This window comes from Narcine bancroftii, chromosome 1, assembly GCF_036971445.1.
Source record: "Narcine bancroftii isolate sNarBan1 chromosome 1, sNarBan1.hap1, whole genome shotgun sequence".
Taxonomy (NCBI): domain Eukaryota; kingdom Metazoa; phylum Chordata; class Chondrichthyes; order Torpediniformes; family Narcinidae; genus Narcine; species Narcine bancroftii.
The window spans coordinates 488,551,850-488,568,890 of NC_091469.1; the positions used below are offsets into that span (position 1 = coordinate 488,551,850).

The following is a 17,041-nucleotide window of genomic DNA, read 5'->3' on the forward strand; positions in this document are numbered from 1 at the left end:
TGCCTCTATCAAAATTTTAAATACTTCTATCAAATCTCCCCTCACTCTTTTATGCACCAGGGAACAGTGATAGGGGAAGGTTCAATTATAAGATAAGACATTTTGACAAATACCGAACAGGAAAGCTTCAGAGGGATATGGGCCAAACATAGGCAAATGGGACTAACTCTGACACATGATCAGCATGGATGAGTTGGGCTGCAGGTCCTGTTTCTGTGCTGTAAAATCTCTTGGCTCCCAGGGTGCTACCCCATCTTCACAGGTCAGCTGTGAGTCCAGGGAATAGACTTGGTTTCCAACTGTAATGCTTCACTGTTTCTGCCTCTTCCCTAGGGTGGAGCTTGCCAGCGTACCTGACCGTGCTGATTGCTCTGTCGAACGTCGGTCCGCTCTTCGTCACCCTAGCCCACCGGTGTTCCCCAGGCCTGCTGAATGAGCGGTGGATCATCTACTCCATCCAGAGTTTGGGCGTGGTCTCCTCGGTGGCCCTGGCCCTCTGGTGGGATAGGACCGTGTTGATTGGCGGGGCGCAGCGCAGCGTGGCCTACCTGACCTTGACCTTCATCCTGGCCGCTGTCTGCTGCACCTCCAACGTCACCTTCCTGCCTTTCATGTTCCACCTCCCTTCCAAATTCATCAGGTCCTTCTTTGTGGGCCAGGGTTTCAGCGCCCTGGTGCCTTGCCTGGTCGCCCTAGTGCAGGGCGTTGGCCAGCTGGAATGCCGCAACATTACGGATGCCAACGGCTCACACACTATCCAGCCACACTACTGGGAGGAGAACTTCTCGGCCACCATTTTCTTCTGGCTTCAGGCAGTCTTAATGCTTGTCTCCTTGGCCTCCTTTGCTACCCTGAATTGGCAGACAGCCCTGAGGAGCCGATCTCGGGAGCAAGGTATAGGCGAAGAATCCTGTCAGCTCTCTGCTGAGTGTGAGCAAACCCAGAAACCGAACCCACCATTCTGCACTCCAAGCACTGTCTACCTGCTCAGCCTGCTGGCCGTGTCCAACGCCTTGACCAATGGAGTGCTGCCTTCCATACAGACCTATTCCTGCCTGCCCTACGGGAGCACCACCTTCCACCTGGCCGTGGTGCTCGGGAACCTTGCCAACCCCTTGGCTTGCTTCGTTGCCATGTTTGCCCTGTGGAGGTGAGACCATGTGACTTCCTCTTACCTGCAAGCTCTCATTCAGTTGTTTCAACAATAGTCAATAGTCTTGCAGCACCGAAACAGCCTCTTATTCCCAACACATCCAAAGCTATCTAGTCTCATTTCCCAGTGTCGGCCCATATCCTTTCCATCCCGTGTACCTCTCTCATGATTCAAGGTTCCTTTTATTGTCAGTAATAATACATTAAAAATGTACATACATGATATAATTTTCAGCTCTCCTCTTAACATCCAATTAACACCTTTTGTTGATCTGGACTCCTCCCTGCCGGACTTCAATCTCTTTATTCTTGTGCCTTCCTGTTCTTTGCTTATTCCTTGAAGAAAGGCTCAGGTCTGAAACGTCGGTGATATATCTTTACCTCCTATAGGTACTGTGAGACCGGCGGACCTACTCCAGCATTTCTTTTTTTTTTTTAAAACTACATTCACAGCATCTGCAGACTTCTCTTTTTCACAGCTTTGATTTTTCCCTGCTTTATGGCAGGCAGAGCCACCATCTGTATTGAAACACGGAAGTCTGCAGATGCTGTGATTGTAGTAAAAACACAGAAATGCTGGAGGAGCTCAGCCAGTCTCCCAGCGCCCATTGGAGCTAAAGATATATTACCGACATTTCAGACCTGAGCCCTTCCTCAAGGTATGAGAGAAACAGGCAGGTGCCTGAATTAAAAGAAATGGCAGGGGAAGGAGCACAAACCAAAATACAAAAGGAGGCAGTGGGTACCTTGAACGATGCAGGTTCTTACTGCAGCCAGAAGTATAATTGGTTCAGAAGAACTTGACTAATACACAAACATGTATATGGTAGGTACATGGATAAAAAGGGTGTGGTCGGGATACTAGAATAATAATTTGACCTGGGCTGAATGGCCTGTTTGTGTTCTATGCCCTAGAGTTTTAGATTTTCCTACCTGAGAAAACATAAATGATTACCTCCCTTGCTTCTGTCCCTCATGATGTTGTCTGCCTCCCTGAGGTCCACTATGTTCCGGGGGGGGGGGGGGGTTAATCCCCTGACTTCATGACATTCCCACTCTGCAGTCATTGAAATGGCCATTCAGGCCATCAGCTAGCTGCCATTTCCATGTCCTTTGTCCTCTCAGCACTGGACCCATTCCATGTGAATGCCCAATGGCTGCTCATTGAGAATGTGCAGCCCCAGATTGGCAAGTCCCAGATTATAATGACACGGTCCTTCCTTTCATAAAAGAAAACGTGCCTTTTACCTGAGCTTCCTCAGTGAGAACAACTCCAGGCCTGGAAATGGTAGATCCCTCTGCACCTCAACTAAACCAATGTCTGGCTCCTCAATTTCCTTCATTCTACAGTAAAACCCCTGATATCTAGAATTCAAGCAACCGGCAAAAGAAAACCAAGGAAAATAAATAAAAATGAAAATAAATAAGAATAAAATAATAGTTTTTTTTAAAAAATGTACAAGTTTAAAATTGGCATGCCTTGCCATTAGTTCACCAACCCCAATCGCTTGTACTTCAGGTGGATTCATCTCTGTATCCAGTTATTAGAGGATCATGAGGCAGAGATTAGTTTTAGTTGGGGCATTGTAAGAACAAGTCTCAAGCAACCAGAAAATATGGCATCTACCAATCCCTATAGGACCTGGATAGTAAGGGTTTTACTGTTCTTATCAAGTGCATTCCATTGCCCCTTTTGGCTCTTCTGATTCCCTGTTTAGATTCTTCATTTCTGTTCCTTCTAGGTCTTTTCTAACTTTTTTAAATTTCCTGAACATTTCCACATTCTTCCTTTTTGACTAAATTAAAACTTCTCTTGTCGTCTAGGGTTCTCGAGCCTTGCCACCCTTGTCTGTCCACTTCACTGGAGCATCCTGGTCCTGAATTCTGACCTGTTGACTGGGCGTGCTCAATAATAGTCAGCCCAGACTAGCATCTCCAGCTCCCATGTAGTAGAGTTGTAATTGGTCTCCCTCCACCCCAATATTGCAACCACATCAAGATCCCATCTCAGAGTTTATTGACGTGACCATGTCACAAAATTCATTCTTCTGCAGCAGTTTCACAGTACAAATATTGCTCTAAATTACATTTTTAAAAACATAAATAAATTAGTGCATAAAGAAGAGAAAGTGAAGTAATATGAGATTTTAACTTTCACATATTGACTGGGACTCCCACACTGGAAAAGGGCTGGATGGCTTGGAGTTTGTCAAATGTGTACAGGAAAGTTTTCTAAATCTATAGGTAGAGGTACCAACGAGAGAGGATGTAATACTTGATCTCCTATTAGGGAACCAGGCGTGGCAGAAGTCTGTGTAGGTGAGTATTTTGGGTCTAGTGGCCATGATGTCAATAGATTCAAGTTGCTTATGGATAAGGATAGGTCTGGTCCTCAAGTTGAGGTTCTGAATTGGAGAAAGGCCAATTTTGTGGAATTGAGAAAGGATCTCTGAGGAGTCGATTTGGATAAACTGTTTCCTAGCAAGGATGTGTCCGGCAAATGGAAGGCCTTCAAAAGTGAGATTTTGAGGGTGCTGAGTTTGCATGCACCTCCCAGGATTAAAGGCAAAATTAACAGGCATAGGGAACCTTGATTTTCAAGGGATTTTGGTGATATGAGACGTAGAACCACAATAGCCCAACAAGGAGCAAATGAAGTACTTGCAGAGTATGGAAAATGTAAAGAAGGAACAGGCCATTTTGACGCACAAGTCTATGCCACCCAATTAACCAAGTAGAAGTAGAATTGAAAGGTTGCTCACCCCTGTGCTCGATGGTGGCAATGTAAAGAAGGCATGGCCTGAGTGGTGAGGGTCTTTGAGGATAGAGGCTGCTTTATTTAGACACTGCTTCTGGTAGATGTCCTTAATAGAATGAAGACTGGTGCCCATGATGTCACAGGCTGAGTCCACAACTCTGTAGTTTTTTCCCTGCGCATTGACACCTCCATTCCAGACAGTGATGCAACCAGCTGTAGAAATTTGCAAGCAATTTTCTCCTTGATCCTGAAACCTGTTAAATTGTGGAGCATTATTGATCATTCCTGATGCACTGAAGCCTTTCTCTGATTATAATTAATTAATTGAGGATCATGCTCCATAAACATTTTGCTAATTTCTAGTCATAATCTTGCTGTTTTGATCCCTGTGTTCCTGTCCCCATTTACCAAATGAATGTCCCTGAGCTTTTGAGCAACTTTTATGTGATCTTCAGTTCCTGAAATGTGCATTGTCCACTGGAGCAAGGAGAGGTGGGGTTAAGGCAAATAGAACACTACAGCACAGTACCGGCCCGTTGGTCCTCGATGTGGTGACCGGACAGTCCAGCTTTTGAGCCTTCTGTCCTCTGTCTGGTGCCATCTCGATTCGGTCATTAATTTGTCCTCCATTTGTAGGGCCTACACCCCTAAATGGAGGATAAATTAAGGGGCTGAAAGGGCACTTGCCTGTTAAATGCGGCGTGCCTGGCCAAGTTTCTTCTCACGCACATGCACAAGTGGTGAAGCGGGGGGGGGGGGGTTTAACAGCAGTGCCCTCCCCTCTGAGAGAGTTTCTGATGCTGATCCTGCGTGTTCTCTGTTGGTAAGTTTGAAATGGCCACCCTAGCCCTCGATGTTATGCCGAGTCCTATTCCTTAAAAAAAAAAGTACGAAGCCCTCCCTACCTTGTAACCCGCTATTTTTCCTCCATCCTTGTGCTGGTCTAAGATTCTCTTAAATCCCCCTAATGTTTCAGCCTCGACCACCATCCCTGCCAAGGCATTCCAGGTACCCAAAACCCTTTGTTTTTTTTAAAATCTTACCCCTGATGTCCTCTTCGCTCTGCTACCATCAGGAAAAAGGGACAGGAGCCTTAATTAAGCGCTCAGCGGCACAAGGACAGCTCCTTCCCCGCTGCCATTAGATTCCTGAATAATCATTGTACCTCGGACACTGACTTTTCATGCACGATTTTTGTTATTATAGTAATGTTGGTAAGATGATTATAATATGAATGTTTTCTCTCTGATGCTGCAGCAACCACTGAATTTCAAGACTTGTCATGACAATAAATTCTGATTCTGACTCCCCTCCCTTCACTTTGTACACGTGTCCTCTGGTGTTTGCTATTCCAGCCCTGGGAAACAGGTGCTGGCTGTCTACTCTATCTATGCATCTTGTATCAAGTTTCCTCTCATCCTTCTACACTCCAAAGAAAAAAAAGTCCCACCTCTGCTAACCTTGCCTTATTTTCCAATCCAGGCAACATCCTGGTCAATCTGCCCTGCACCTTCTCTGTAACTTCCACATTGTTCCTGTAATGAAGTGACCAAAACTGCACACAGTACTCCAAATGAGGTCTCACCAGTACAAAAATTTGTAGAGTTGCAACATGACCTCCCTACTCTTGAACTCAATCCCCCTATTAATGAAGGTCAGCATCCCATAGGCCTTCTGAACTATCCCATCAACCTGTGTGGTGACCTTGAGGGACGTATGGATTTGGACCCCAAGGTCCGTCTGTTCATCCACACACTTCAGTAACTGGCCATTAACCCTGTACTCAACCTTCTGGTTTGTCCTTCCAAAATGCATCACCTCACACTTACCTGGATTGAACTCCATCTACCACATTTCTGCCCAACTCTGCATCCTATCTACATCCTTTTATAATCTTTGACAACCTTCAGCTGAATCTACAACTCCTCCAACCTTCATGTCATCTGCAAACTTACTGATCCATCCTTCTGCCTCTTCATCCAAGTCATTGACAAAGATCACAAAGAGCTGGGGTCCCAGAACAGATCCCTGTGGCCCCTTCCCTAGTCACCGACCTACTCTCTGCTTTCTTCCTACAAGCCCATTTTTAATCCACACAACCAAAGTTGCATGGATCCTATGCCTCATGACTTTCTGAATGAGACTCACCTGGGGGACCTTGTCAAATGCCTTACTAAAATCTTTGTCGACCACATCTACCCGCTACCCTCATCATTTTCTTTTGTTACCTCCTCAAAAAACTCAATTAGACTCGTGAGGCACGACCTTCCCTTCACAAAGCCATGCTGACTATCCTTGAGTAGACTGGACTTCTCCAAATGCTCACAGATCCTAGCTTTAAGAATCCTCTCCAATAGTTTGCACACCCCTGATGTAAGCCTCCCCAGTAATATTGATCCATTTAATAAAGGAACAAAATATGAAAGGTTGTATTGCTAGCATGTTAGGATGAATGGCCCACAAATCTGATTTTTTAGTTGCATTCAACATCTGTTCTATTTGTATAGGTCGAATATTGGATTGAGTGTCCTGGCATTGCTGGGGATGCTGTTTGGAGCCTACATTTTGACATTGGCAGCCTTCAGTCCATGCCCTCCACTGCTGGGGAAGTCAGCGGGTGTTGCTTTGGTGGTAAGTACAGTGCATGAGACTCCAACGCAAGAGATCCTCTTCTCAATTGCCTACTGATTGATCCAGTCTGTTCCGGCTGACCAAAAGCTCAGCAGGACCAGCCAGAAGAGGTCAGAGGCTGCATATCCCCCAAAAAGAGACTCTTGATTCAAGATTCCTTTACTGTCTTAGTACAGAACATGTCATATTACATGGAATTGCCTTCTGTCTGCTGTAAGGCAGACAAAGAGTCACCAGTAGGAGAGGAGTACAGAAGAAACCAAAACTTGACTGCTTCAACAGGTGAAGGGGCCACAGCCAAAACAAAGTTGAGAAAGGCCAATTTAAAAGACTGAGATGTCCACATGGATGCAGGAGGGTTATGGGCTGAGGGAAGGAAGAGGAAGATTAATGTGGAGTGGGTTGATGTAGGTCTGCACAACATTGTCAGCTGAAGGTTCTATGCTCTAGATGAGTGGTTTTCAAACTTTTTTCTTTCCACTGACAAACTACCTTAAGTAATCCCTATGCAATAGTCCTCTATGTTTAGTAAAGGATTACTTAGTGGTATGTGAGTGGGAAGAAAATGTTTGAAAACCACTGTTTTAATTGTACCTAAATAACACATAATGTGCACAGTTTCATAACTCCAAAGGACAGCTTACGAGAGGGGGCAAAGAAATGACCAATGAGATCCAATGTTGAGAAAGGAACGGTTATACATTTTGGAAGAGGAAATAAACAGGCAGATTATTATTTGGATGGGGAGAAACTACAAAATTCAGAAGTGCAAAAGGACTTGGGGGATCTTTGTGTAGGATAACCTAAAGGTTAACCACCAGGTTGGATTGGCACTGAAGAAAGCCAATGAATTAGTGTGTAAGATTGAAGATGTCTTGAGGTTCTATGGGGCACTAGTGAGACCTCATTTGGAGTACTGTGTGCAGTTTTGGGTCCCTTATCTTTGAAGGAAAGTAATAATGTTGGAGAGAGTGCAGAGAAGATTTACCAGGATGATTCCTGGAATGAAGGGGCTAACATATGAGGAAAGTTTAGTGGCTCTTGGACTGTATTCATTGGAGTATGGAAGAATGAGAGGGGATCTTGTAGAAACATTTTGAAAGCTGAAAGGATTGGATAGAGTAGATGTGAATAAGATGTTTCCCTTGGTGGGTGAATCCAGGACAAGAGGGCACAGTCTTAGAATTAGCAGGTACCCATTTCAAACAGAAATGAGGAGAAATTTCTTTAGCCAGAGTGTCATGGATTTGTGGAATTTGTTACCACATACATCAGTGGAGGTCAGATTGAGGAGATTGATGGGTATCTAATTAGTAAGGGTATCAAGGGATATGGAGAAAAGGCCAGAACTTGGAACTAGATGTGAGAATAGTTTAGCTCGGGGTGGATTTGCAGAGTAGACTTGATGGGCCAAATGGCCTGCTTCTGTTCCTTTTTCTTGTGAAATTGGGCAATAATTTTTCTCAAGCTTGGGTGTAGAAGTGGTTCTCATCCTTTTCTCCCCCTCTCACAGACCACCTTAAGTAATCATTACTTATCACAGCATCTATGATAGGGATTAAATCGGTTTTCACACTTGTCTCCTATCGACGACATTAAAAACGTACAAAATACTTTGATTTCCGTCTGTGGGCCCCTTTAAATGTGATGTGACCCACATTAAGAATGGCTGGTCTAAATCTTGTGTGTAGAAACCTATAGATAGTGAATCTCTGAAATTCTCTGGCCCTGAGAATGCTGGGGGCTAGATCATTAAGCATATTTAAGGTGAGGACCATTCGATTATAGGAGAAGAAGTAGGCCATTCGGCCCATTGTGTCCACTCCACCATTCCATCATGAGCTGATCCAATCGCCCACTCATCCCCATTCCCCATAACCTTTGATATCCTGACTGTTCAGATTCCTATCAATCTCTGTTATAAACACACCCAAAAAAAACCATTTTTTCCACATCTACTCTGTCCAGGCCTTTCAACAAGTTTGCTGGTGACACCTCAGTTGTCGGCAGAATCACAAACGGCGGTGAGGGTCAGCTTGTTGAACAGTGTGATGTCAATAACCTTGTGCTCAATGTCAGCAAAACCAAGGAGATGATTGTGGACTTCAGGAAGAAGTCAGGGGAATGTGATCCAGTCCTCATTGAGGGCTCAGTACCGGGGAGGGTCAAGAACTTCAAATTCCTGGGTGTCAACATCTCCGAGGATCTGTCCTGGAGCCTCTGTGTTGATGCAATCACAAAGAAGGCTCACCAGCGGCTATACTTTGTGAGGTGTCTGAGAAGATTGACATGTCACCGAAGACTTTCGTAAACTACAGGTTTACTGTGGAGAGAATTCTGTCTGGTTGCATCACTGCCTGGTATGGAGGCACCAACTTTCAGGACAAGAATAAACTCCAGAGGATTGTTAACTGGGCCTGCAACATCACAGGGACCAAATTTCACTCCATCAAAGATAGCTACAAGAGGCAGTGCCTTAAAAAGCAGCCTTTATCCTCCAAGACCCCAACCACCCAGGCCATGCCCTCTTTACTCTGCTACCGTCGGGGAAACGGAACAGGAGCCTGAAGACGAGCACTCAGCGGCACAAGGACAGCTTCATCCCTGCTGCCATCAGATTCCTGAATGATGAAGGAACCAAAGACAGTGCCTTACATTTCGTACACCTTTATTGTTATAGTAACGTTGTAAAATGGTTATAATATGAATGTTTTCACTTTGACGCTGCTGCCAAACACCGAATTTCATGACTTGTTCATGACAATAAATCCTGCTTCATTCTTCTGAACTCCATGGAGTACAGTCCAAGAGCCAACAAACATTCCTTGTACTAATCTCTTCATTCCAGTGAGGATAGATAAATATTTGTAAAATTGAGGAATATGGCATCTTAAAGAACAGGTGGTGATTGAAGTATTGAGGGAGGGGTTTGAAGTGGTGGATGCCGTCAGCTTGATTTCTCACCATCTGGGGATGTGTTTTGCAGGTGATCGCATGGATGCTGTTCACGGGCATGTTCTCCTACGTCAAGGTGTCAATCAGTAGCATTCTCCATGAAGGGGGTCACTCAGCCTTGCTGTGGTGCGGGGCTGCCATCCAGGTGGGCTCGTTGCTGGGAGCCCTGCTCATGTTCCCATTGGTCAGCGTGTACCACCTCTTCACCTCAGGACAGCCCTGTTTGGACACCTGCAGCCAGTGAGCTAGCACCGCCCACATTGGATTCTCGAGGAAATCGCCCTCCGTCTGGTCAATATGAAGTGCAAAAGGGCATCGGAACCTCCCTCTGTGGACCATCTGAACAAATGGAAGAAAAAAAGAAACAAGATTTTGATCACATTTCCTTGAATTTGGCCCAGTCTTCCCCAACCCCTTCCCCCAAAAAATGTGCCTTTGATTGGCGTGCCTCTTCTCTTGGCTAACGGACGCCTGTTTGTCCACACCCCATTGGTGGTGTCGCCCGAAGCTCTTGGTTGGTTGAAGAGGGACCCATCAAGGTTGGGACATTGTCAATCTCACTGGTTGCGGTTGGGCCACACTATTAACTTCACCTTTCGCAGGAGGCATTCGATCCTTGTGAGGGTGAGGGCAGAGTTTGGAATAAAATCAGCCGAATGCTGGAGGTGATGCTTGATTCAGAGGTCAGGGTGAGGTCCTGAGGACAAAAGGATATGATGTGACAACTTGCTGTTTTCCCCCCCCCCCCCGCCCCCCACAGCATTGGGCTGTGGTGCTTGTTGAGCTGGTTTACTCTGCCTAGTGACATTCCTTAAACAGAGGACTAGTCTCCCTCCACCCACTGCCCCTCAATTTGATGGACAAGTCTGTGCAGACAAGGTGAGGTTTGAAGTCAACTCTCATGAATGGGGTTCCTTTTACAGGGGCATGGAGCAGCTATCGTGCTTGGCCCTCTCTGCAGGGAGCATCAAACACCTGTTTAAACGAATAAATACATTATTTCTCTAAATTGCCTTTTTTCCTCTTGGCTCTGCTTTCTTTAAAATAGGTACATGATCTCAAAGTGGAGACAGCTGATGCAGGAATCTGGATCAACACAATCTGCTGGAGGAACTCAGCTGGTTGAGCACCATCAGTGAGAGAAAACTTCAACATTTTGGGTCAGAACCCTTCTTTAAGACTCACCACCATTCAGGGCCCCAAACACTCCTTCCAAATGAAGCAACGTTTCACTTGTAAATCCACAGGGGTCCTCTACTGGATCCGGAGAGACTGGGCATAGGCTGGGAGATTGCTTTGTTGAGCACTTTGGCTCTGTCCACTGCAACAGCCACCCATTTCAATTCCCTGACCTATTCCCTTGCTGACATGTTTTTCCATGGTTTCATGGCCGTTCAGACTGAGACCACCTGCAAATTGGAGGAACAACACCTCGTCTTCTTTCTTGGGAACCCTCCAATTGGATGGTGCTAATATAGACTTCTCTGGTTTTTGTTAAACCCCTCCCTTTCTTCCTCTGCCCCACCTTCATCCCCTGTTGTCTTTCTCCCAACTCTTGTTTCTTCCCTTTTCCATTTATCTCCTTTCACAGAGCCAACATCAATTCTCACCTTAGCATATCCAATTAACACCTTTTGTTGCTCTGGACTCCTTCCCCTAATCAGTCTTTATTCTTGTGCTTTGCTTACTCCTTGAAGAAAGGTTCGGGCTCAATGTCAGTAACATCTTTACCTCCTATGAATGCTGCAAGAGCGCCTGAATCCCTCCAGCACTTGTGTGTTTTTACTACCATCTCAGTGTCTGCAGACTTTTGTGTTCCACTTTTTTTTGTCATTGTCAACTACAGGTTCTGGGAAGGGGGACATTCCTGGTTCTAATGCTGTTGTACATTTCTTGCTGGTGACCCAAGCTCTTTAGTGTGAGGGCGTTGATTGTGCCTCCAAATCAACCTTGTGAACACCTTGATACTGGAGGCACCTTCTGTCTCGTCTGCTCATACGTTGTCTGAAACCCATACAGACCAAAACAATCCATGAAGATTCTATCTTCTAGGATGCTCCTTCAAGATATCAAGTCCTGGAATGGGGATCTGCTGGAGATTCTGGGGCCACTACTAGGGTGGCTTAGAAAGGTATACAGTTGAACTCCAACGAGGGGCATTGTTTCACACCCAGGCTGTCCAAGAAAATGTATCAGGAGAATCCAGAGATACGGGGAAAGTTTAAATGAGTTAGGACTATTCCCTGGAGCATAGAAGAATGAGGGGAGATTTGATCGAGGTATTTAAAATTGAGAGTTTAGGGAGAACATAAGGGGGAACCTCTTCACACAGAGAGTGGTGGGGGTTGTGGAATGAGTTTCCAGTTGAAGTGGTGAATGTGGACTCATTTTTAACATAAGAGGAATTTGGACAGGTACGTGGATGGGAGAGGCATGGAGGGCTATGGACTGGGGTGCAGGTCAGTGGGTCGAGGTAAAACTAAAATGGTTTGGCTCGGACTAGAAGGGCCAAAGGGGCCTGTTTCTGTGTTGTAATGTTCTATGAATCCAAACTAATTTCATATCCCTCTATACTCTGTTTAATCAAGAACCTGTCCAGATCTCATAAATATTACTGTTGCTGCAAAAGCCATGTCAAGAACATTGAACATTACAGCGCAGTACAGGCCCTTTGGCCCACATGGTTGTGCTGTCCAAAAGAAACTCAGTCCTCCCAATTATAACCCTCTATTTTTCTTTCATCCATGTGCTTACCTAAGGCTCTCTGAAAACCTCCTAATGTTCCAGCCTCCACTGCTGGCAATGCATGCCTGGCACCCACAACTCAGCATGTTTAACCCTTTGTGCTCTGGCCATTTTTTTAAACCTCTGATAATGTATACTCTAGGCTGGGTCCATGGGTAAACTACTAGTATGAACCATCTTGTGGTTGGGTATAAAACCTGTCCCAGAAAATGGGGACATGGAGTATATGTCCCTGAAAACTAACGGTCTAAAGGGTATATATATATCTCCCCTAAACTTTCCTCCTTCACTTTATACAGATGTCCATTGGTGTTTGCTACTCTTGCCATGGATAGGAACCTATCCATGCCACTCATGATCTTGTAGACCTCAATTAAGTCACTTATTGCCCAAGCTCAGCGAATTTTCCTTCAAAACAGTTTGGCAGTTCATTCCAGGTAACCAACTACACTGTGCCAGGGAGGTAAAAATTAACCTGCAGATCCTCCTTTAAACCATAGCCGTTTATTAGACAGCCATCCTCAACATTTTTGTCCAATGACTCCCAGAGGCCTCTGCTCCAAGTTCATGGACACCCTTCCCTATGAAGCAGTCAGGTTTTGGTTTCTCTCCCATTGACTACATAAAAAACAAATATTTTTAAATTGTTACGTGAGGTTTTTAAAAAAGGCAGCGCGGTTGGCGTAGTGTTTAGTGCAATGCCTTTACAGTGATTGGGATCAGGCTTCACATCGCGTGCTGTCTGTAAGGAGTTTGTACGTTCTCCCTGTTTTTTTTTCCCCCTGGGACTCCAGTTTCCTCCCACTGTTCAAAACTTACCAAGGTGTAGGTTGGGCCACCAACTCCTATGCCAAAATGGCCTGTTACCGTATGTCTAAATTTTTTAAAAATTAAAAATGAAACCAGGCTTTTTGCGCTGTGGCCTGCGGGGTGGCGGGGCTGAAGGCCCTCAGTGTGGGTTATAGGCCACCTGCTGAGAATGGCTGCGCTAGAACATTCATGTGTGATGGTTTGACCGCCTCCTGTGGTAGCCCTGGAGCAATGTGCAACTTTTCTGAAGGAACCTCTGTGTGGTCAGGGGAATGGCGGCTAAACTTGCCTGCCACCACCTTCATCCCCACCGCATTCCTGATGCCATGATTGCAAAACAGTTGGATGGTTTCTTCAAAAGGAAGTGCTTTGCAGAGTTGAAATGAATTAATTTGTCATGATTATGAAAGAGAGGAATGTTGTCTGTCCTGTTTACCTGCTGTTTTTTTCCTGTGTTACAAGATCAAACCAGCAACCACAAAGAAGGCATCTCACACAGGGGTAAAAGATGAACAATTATTTTATTAACAAAAATTCACCTTCATACTTTAATTCAAATTATAAAAATGCTCACTGGTTATACAAATTTCTATAACAGTATAAAACTAATAAATTCTCCAGCCTAAATAATAACATATGTAATCAAAGTTTAAGTTATATTTCCAACCAACCCACAGAAAAAAACTTAGACACAAAACACATAAGACTCGCAAAACTTTGATTTCAATCAAAGCAAAATCGTAACAAAATTCAATTTGTTTGGTGAACTGAAGCCAAAAGATCTTTGAGAAGAGAGCACAAAATTCAAAGTGGTCTTGTGTTGCTAGCAGAAAGAGGAAGAATGGCTTGGTCCAGATCCTTCTGGCTGCCTTTGGAATGCCCCTCCCTTTTAAAATGCCCAACATTCTAAACTGCCTCCCAGACAATGACTCATGTTTTGGGCCTCCTTCTACTCCACAGCCGCACCAGTGGTGGTTTGTCTTCCTAATCCAGAAATTTCTAGATCATCTTCTGCACATGCCCAGTCCATCTCCCACTCAGCAGTCCATCTTCACCTTGGCTCTTAAAGGCAAACTGTCACTTTCCAACACAAAGCCACACAACACATAGGCCAATACACAACACAGAACTCTGTAACACCTCCCCTGCTTAAAAAAAATTTTGGCCCACAAGAACAAATTATTAACAATTAATGGAAGTATTACATAAATAAAATAAACACTCCATTTTTACAGTAAGTATGTGATTAGATTCATATCTACCCAGATTATCATCTTGACAAACAATCTGCTATTACATTATCTGCCCCCTTTATGTGTGTAATAATTAAATCATACAATTGTAACATTAAGCTCCAGTTCAATAACCGTCTGTTCTTATTTTTCATTTTAGACAGAAAAACTAATGGATTATGATCAGTATATGTTATTATGTAGCACTTGGAGCAGCTGGAGAAAAACAGTCACCACACCAGAGATCGTTAACGACTGTTTTTTATTCAAATTCAGCGCGCGCCCTTTTAAGGGCAGCATGAGCTCAGTCACCTTGTGCATTGTGACATAATAATTGCTACCCCAGGCGCACACTGGGCAAGGGACTTGAGGCAGGGAGAAAACCCTGACAGCGCCATCTTCCCATGGGTGCCTTGCCATGTGGCGTTACATGCAGGACCGGTTCACCATGAGGATGTGCGCCACCACATAAACCCCCCCCCAGAACGGGCTACGCATCTTGCTGCTTTGGCAGGCGGCCCCAGCATTTGGGCACGGTCGTCTGCACCAGCTGGGATAAGTCCAAATGAGCAGCTTTTAAGCGGTCCACAGTAAAAAGTTCTTCCTTTCCCCCCCACATCTAAGATGAAAGTCCCACCCAACCACCGGAGAACCTTATACGGCCCTTCGTATGGCCACTGCAATGGGGCCCTCTGTAGTCCTCTCCGGACAAATACAAACTGCGTCACATCCAGTTCTTTGGGTCGGTGGGATGGTCGGGTGCCATGGTGAGATGGGGGTGGCGGGGTTAGATTAGCCAGTCTTTTTTTGCAGAGATCCTCAAGCCGCTCACCTTCCTTGTGCGTCGCATTGGCCACCAGGCCGAAAAACTCGCCTGGCAGGGAGAGTGGCACACCATAAACCATTTCTGCCAACGAGGCTTGCAGGTCCTCCTTGGATGCCATTCAGATTCTGAGGAGGACCCAGTGCAATTTGTCTACCCAGTCCAGGCAGGAAAGTCTAGCCATCAGAGCGGACTTCAAGTGTCAGTGGAACCTCTCTACCAACCCATTAGACTGTGGGTAGTAGGCCTTGGTGTGGTGAAGTATTACCCCCAAAAGCCTCGCCAGCTAAGTCCATAGTGTGGAGGTAAACTGAGTGCCTCTGTCGCTCATGTTGTGCTCCGGCAGCTGAAACGAGCGATCCACTGGCTGACCAGGGCTCTGACACATGTCTCCGCTGACACCTCTCGGACTGGGATGGCTTCCGGCCATCTCGTTGCTCTGTCCATTATAGTAAATAGGTAGCGCGACTCCCTGGACACCGGCAAGGGGCCCACAACATCCACATGGATATGCTGGAACCTCCGTGTTGCTGAGTCAAAATGTTGAAAAGGGGCCTGCGTGTGCCTGTGAATTTTAGATGCCTGGCACCTGATGAAGTTGCGGGCTAGCACCGCCACCTCTTTCTTGAGTCCATGCCAGCGTTGCACCACCATCCTCACGGTTGCCTTTACTGAGGGGTGGGCGAGATCATGGATGGAGCTGACGACCCTTGCCCTCCACTCTTGTGGAACTACCGGGCACGGTGAGCCAGTGGAGGTGTCACAGAGCAGCAGCTGGGCGGAGTCAGGAAGCTAGATATCCTCGAAGTGCAGTCCCGAGATGGTGGTCCGGAGAGCTTGTGTTTTGACTTGTGCTAGTTGCGCGTAGTCTATGCCGGGAGTTAACGTGTTGATGGGCAGGCGGGAGAGCACATCTGCGACCACATTGTCCTTGCCTGCCCTGTGCCGGATGACAGTGGTGTATTTGGACACATAGGAAAGGTGGCGCTGCTGCCTAGCTGACCACAAGCCATAGCCAGTGCTTAGGTGAGGGGCTTGTGATCAGTAAAAATAGTAAAAGTTCTGCCCTCCAAGAAATACCAAAAGTGGCGGATGGCCAGGTACAGCGCCAGGAGCTCCTGGTTGAACACACTGTAAGTTCCGGTGGCCGCAACTGTTTACTGAAGAAGGCCAGCGGGCGCCATTGCCTATCCAGCCACTGTTCCAGTACTCCCCCAACTGCCGTAGCGGAAATGTTGACCGAGAGCGCCATGTGTGCTTCCGGACGCGGGTGTACCAGTAGCGTTGCCTCGGCGAGGGCCTGTTTCGTCGCAGCGAAGGCCTCGTCCGCCTCCTCCGACCAGGCCAGGGTCTTCTCTTTTGCCACAATCAGCGTGAATAGAGGGTGCCTGGTGCGGGCGGAGTTGGGGATGAATCTATGGTAAAAATTTACCGTCCCCACAAATTCTTGTAGATCTTTAAGGGTGGAAGGTTTGGGGAAACGCTAGATGGCTGCCACTTTCTCCGGTGCCAGAGCTTCCCCAGACACTGAAATGGTGTGCCCCAGGAACTGCAATGTTTGTTTCCCAAATGCCATTGGCCTTGTTGACCATGAGGCCAAACTCTGCCAGATGGGCGAACAGGGTACGGAGATGGGCCTTGTGCTCTTCGCTACTGCAGCTGGCTGCAAGGATGTCATTTAGGTAAATAAAGACACAGTCCAAATCCCTACCCACTGCGTCCATGAGGCGCTGGAATGTCTTGACCGCATTCTTCAACCCGAATGGCATCCGGAGGAACTCTAATAAGCCGAAAGGGGTGATAATGGCAGTCTTTCCAATGTTGTCAGCGTGAACCGGGATCTGGTGGTATCCCTGCACCAGATCGCCTTTAGAAAAGAAACACGTGCCATGGAGATTGGCTGCGAAGTCCTGAATATGGGGTACCGGGTACCTG

General features: G+C 46.2%; 1 protein-coding gene across 2 annotated transcripts in view; it reads left to right on the forward strand.

The window, feature by feature from the left end:
• slc52a2 (solute carrier family 52 member 2) overlaps positions 1-10,505 on the forward strand; it is a 31,450-nt gene extending 20,945 nt beyond the window's left edge. For both annotated transcript variants that reach the window (XM_069915083.1, XM_069915084.1), the window contains exons 3-5: positions 334-1,150; positions 6,418-6,541; positions 9,528-10,505. In XM_069915083.1, the coding sequence (XP_069771184.1) occupies positions 334-1,150; positions 6,418-6,541; positions 9,528-9,740 (1,154 nt within the window). In that variant the 3' untranslated portion in view covers positions 9,741-10,505. The remainder of the gene's footprint in view (positions 1-333; positions 1,151-6,417; positions 6,542-9,527) is intronic.
• The last annotated feature ends 6,536 nt before the right edge of the window (positions 10,506-17,041 follow it).